General features: G+C 38.0%; 1 protein-coding gene across 1 annotated transcript in view; it reads right to left on the reverse strand.

Moving 5' to 3' along the window:
* Window positions 1–2,113, reverse strand: part of EMH_0020440 (machado-joseph disease protein, putative) — a gene marked incomplete at both ends in the record, with an annotated part of 3,542 nt that overhangs the window by 523 nt on the left and 906 nt on the right. The window contains 3 exons of the mRNA XM_013501583.1: window positions 209–306; window positions 1,067–1,186; window positions 1,448–1,613. Coding sequence (XP_013357037.1) covers window positions 209–306; window positions 1,067–1,186; window positions 1,448–1,613 — 384 coding nt within the window. The remainder of the gene's footprint in view (window positions 1–208; window positions 307–1,066; window positions 1,187–1,447; window positions 1,614–2,113) is intronic.

Genomic DNA, 2,113 nt, shown 5'->3' on the forward strand with positions numbered 1-2,113 from the left:
ATATTATATATATAAATATATGTATATTTATTTATTTATTTATTTATTTTATTTATTTATTTTTTTGTTTTTTTATTTATATATGCATGCAAACCCCAAATCCTAGGACTCTAAACCTGAACCCCTACCCCCTACCCCCTAAACCCTAAACCCTAGACCCTAACCCTAAACCCTAAACCCTAAACCCTAAACCCTAGAAAGTACAAACCTGGGGAAGGTTTGTACTAAGGAGAAAGAAGAGAAAGGAGAGAGAGGAGGCAGGTCGGTGGTTTCGTCGCTAACAAAAAACAGCCACACACTAATTTGCTGCATGCACACACAAACACACAGATACATGCTGCTGCTGCTGCTGTTGCTGCTGCTGCTGTTGTTGTTGTTGCTGCTGCTGCTGCTGCTGGTTGTGGTGGTGGTGGTTGTGGTGCTGCTGCTGCTGATGCTGCTGTTGTGGCGGTGGTGCTGGTGATGGTGCTGCTGCTGCTGTTGCTGCTGTTGGTTGTGGTGCTGCTGCTGCTGCTACCTCTGTTGCTGCTGTTCTTGCTGCTGCTGCTGTTGTTGCTGCTGCTGCTGTTGTTGCTGCAGCCGATGCTGCTTCTACTTGTGTATTGAGTAGTTGTATGGTCAAGGATTAAGGGTTTAGGGTTTAGAGTTCTAGGGTTTAGGGTTTTAGGGTTTAGGGTTCATCTTTCAGAGTGTAAACTTTCAGTGTTTAGGGTTTAGGGTTTAGGGTTTATCCCCTAGAGTATAGAGTCAAGGGTTTATGGTTTCCTAGGGTTTTAAGTTCTCTAGGGTTTAGGGTTTCTAGGGTTTAGGGTTTTCTAGGATTTAGGGTTTTCTATGTTCTAGGGTTTAGGGTTTTCTATGTTCTAGGGTTTAGGGTTTTCTAGGGTTTAGGGTGTTCTAGGGTTTAGGGTTTAGGGTTTTTCTAGGGTTTAGGGTTTTCTAGGGTTTAGGGTTTAGGGTTTTCTAGGGTTTACAGTTTTCTAGGGTTTAGGGTTTAGGGTTTTCTAGGGTTTAGGGTTTTCTAGGGTTTAGGGTTTTCTAGGGTTTAGGGTTTAGGGTTAGTGACCTTGATATTTTCATTGGGTCTGAATCGGCGGTTTATGCGGCCCCCTGACGGCGTCCTTATAGAAACCCTAATCACCCCTTCTTCTGTTTCTGGCGGCTCAGCAGCAGGCGCTGCTAGCTCCTATACACAAACCCTAAACCCTAAACCCTAAACCCTAAACCCTAGTAACCCTGTTGGGGGCTCTGCAGCAGGAGCTGCTAGCTCCTATACACACACAAACCCTAAACCCTAAACCCTAAACCCTAATAATAACCCCTTCTTCTGTTTCTGGCGGCTCAGCAGCAGGAGCTGCTAGCTCCTATATATAAAACCCTAAACCCTAAACCCTAAACCCTAGAAACCCTAAACCCTAGAAACCCTAAACCCTAAACCCTAATGCACCTTTTTATAACATTCCCTGGAGAGACGAATAGCCTCAAGGAGCTCTGGGTCGTCCGAAGGGTTTAGGGTTTGTGGATCATCTGCTGCTGCTGCTGCTGCTGCTGCTGCTGCTGCTCCTGCTGCTGCTGCTGATGATGATGATGATGACGATGAGCCGTTAAGGCGGCTGCATACATACAAAAAAGTAAATATATAATATAATTTATTTATTTATTTATGTATATATAATTTATTTATTTTTTTTTATTTATATATTTATCTATTTACATATTTAAAGGAGATAGAAGGAGATATGCAGAGTAAATAAATAAATAAATAAATAAATAAAAAGGAGATAAGAGAGAGAAGCAAACAAAAGGAGACAAAAGGAGACAAAAGGAGACAAAAGGAGACAAAAGGAGACAAAAGGAGACAAAAAAATTATATTATATTAATATTTACACTGATATATTTAATTGTGATTATACTATTTAATTATAATAATAATAAAATAATAATAAAACAAATAAATATATAAAATAAACAAAATAAACAAATAGAATAAACATACAAATAAATAAAATAAATAAAATAAATAAAACAAATAAAATAAATATAATAAATAAAATAAATAAAATAAAATAAATAAAATAAATAAAATAAATAAAATAAATAAAATAAATAAAT

The sequence above is a fragment of the Eimeria mitis genome, genomic scaffold (genome assembly GCF_000499745.2).
Source record: "Eimeria mitis Houghton genomic scaffold, Emh_scaff715, whole genome shotgun sequence".
Taxonomy (NCBI): Eukaryota; Apicomplexa; class Conoidasida; order Eucoccidiorida; family Eimeriidae; genus Eimeria; species Eimeria mitis.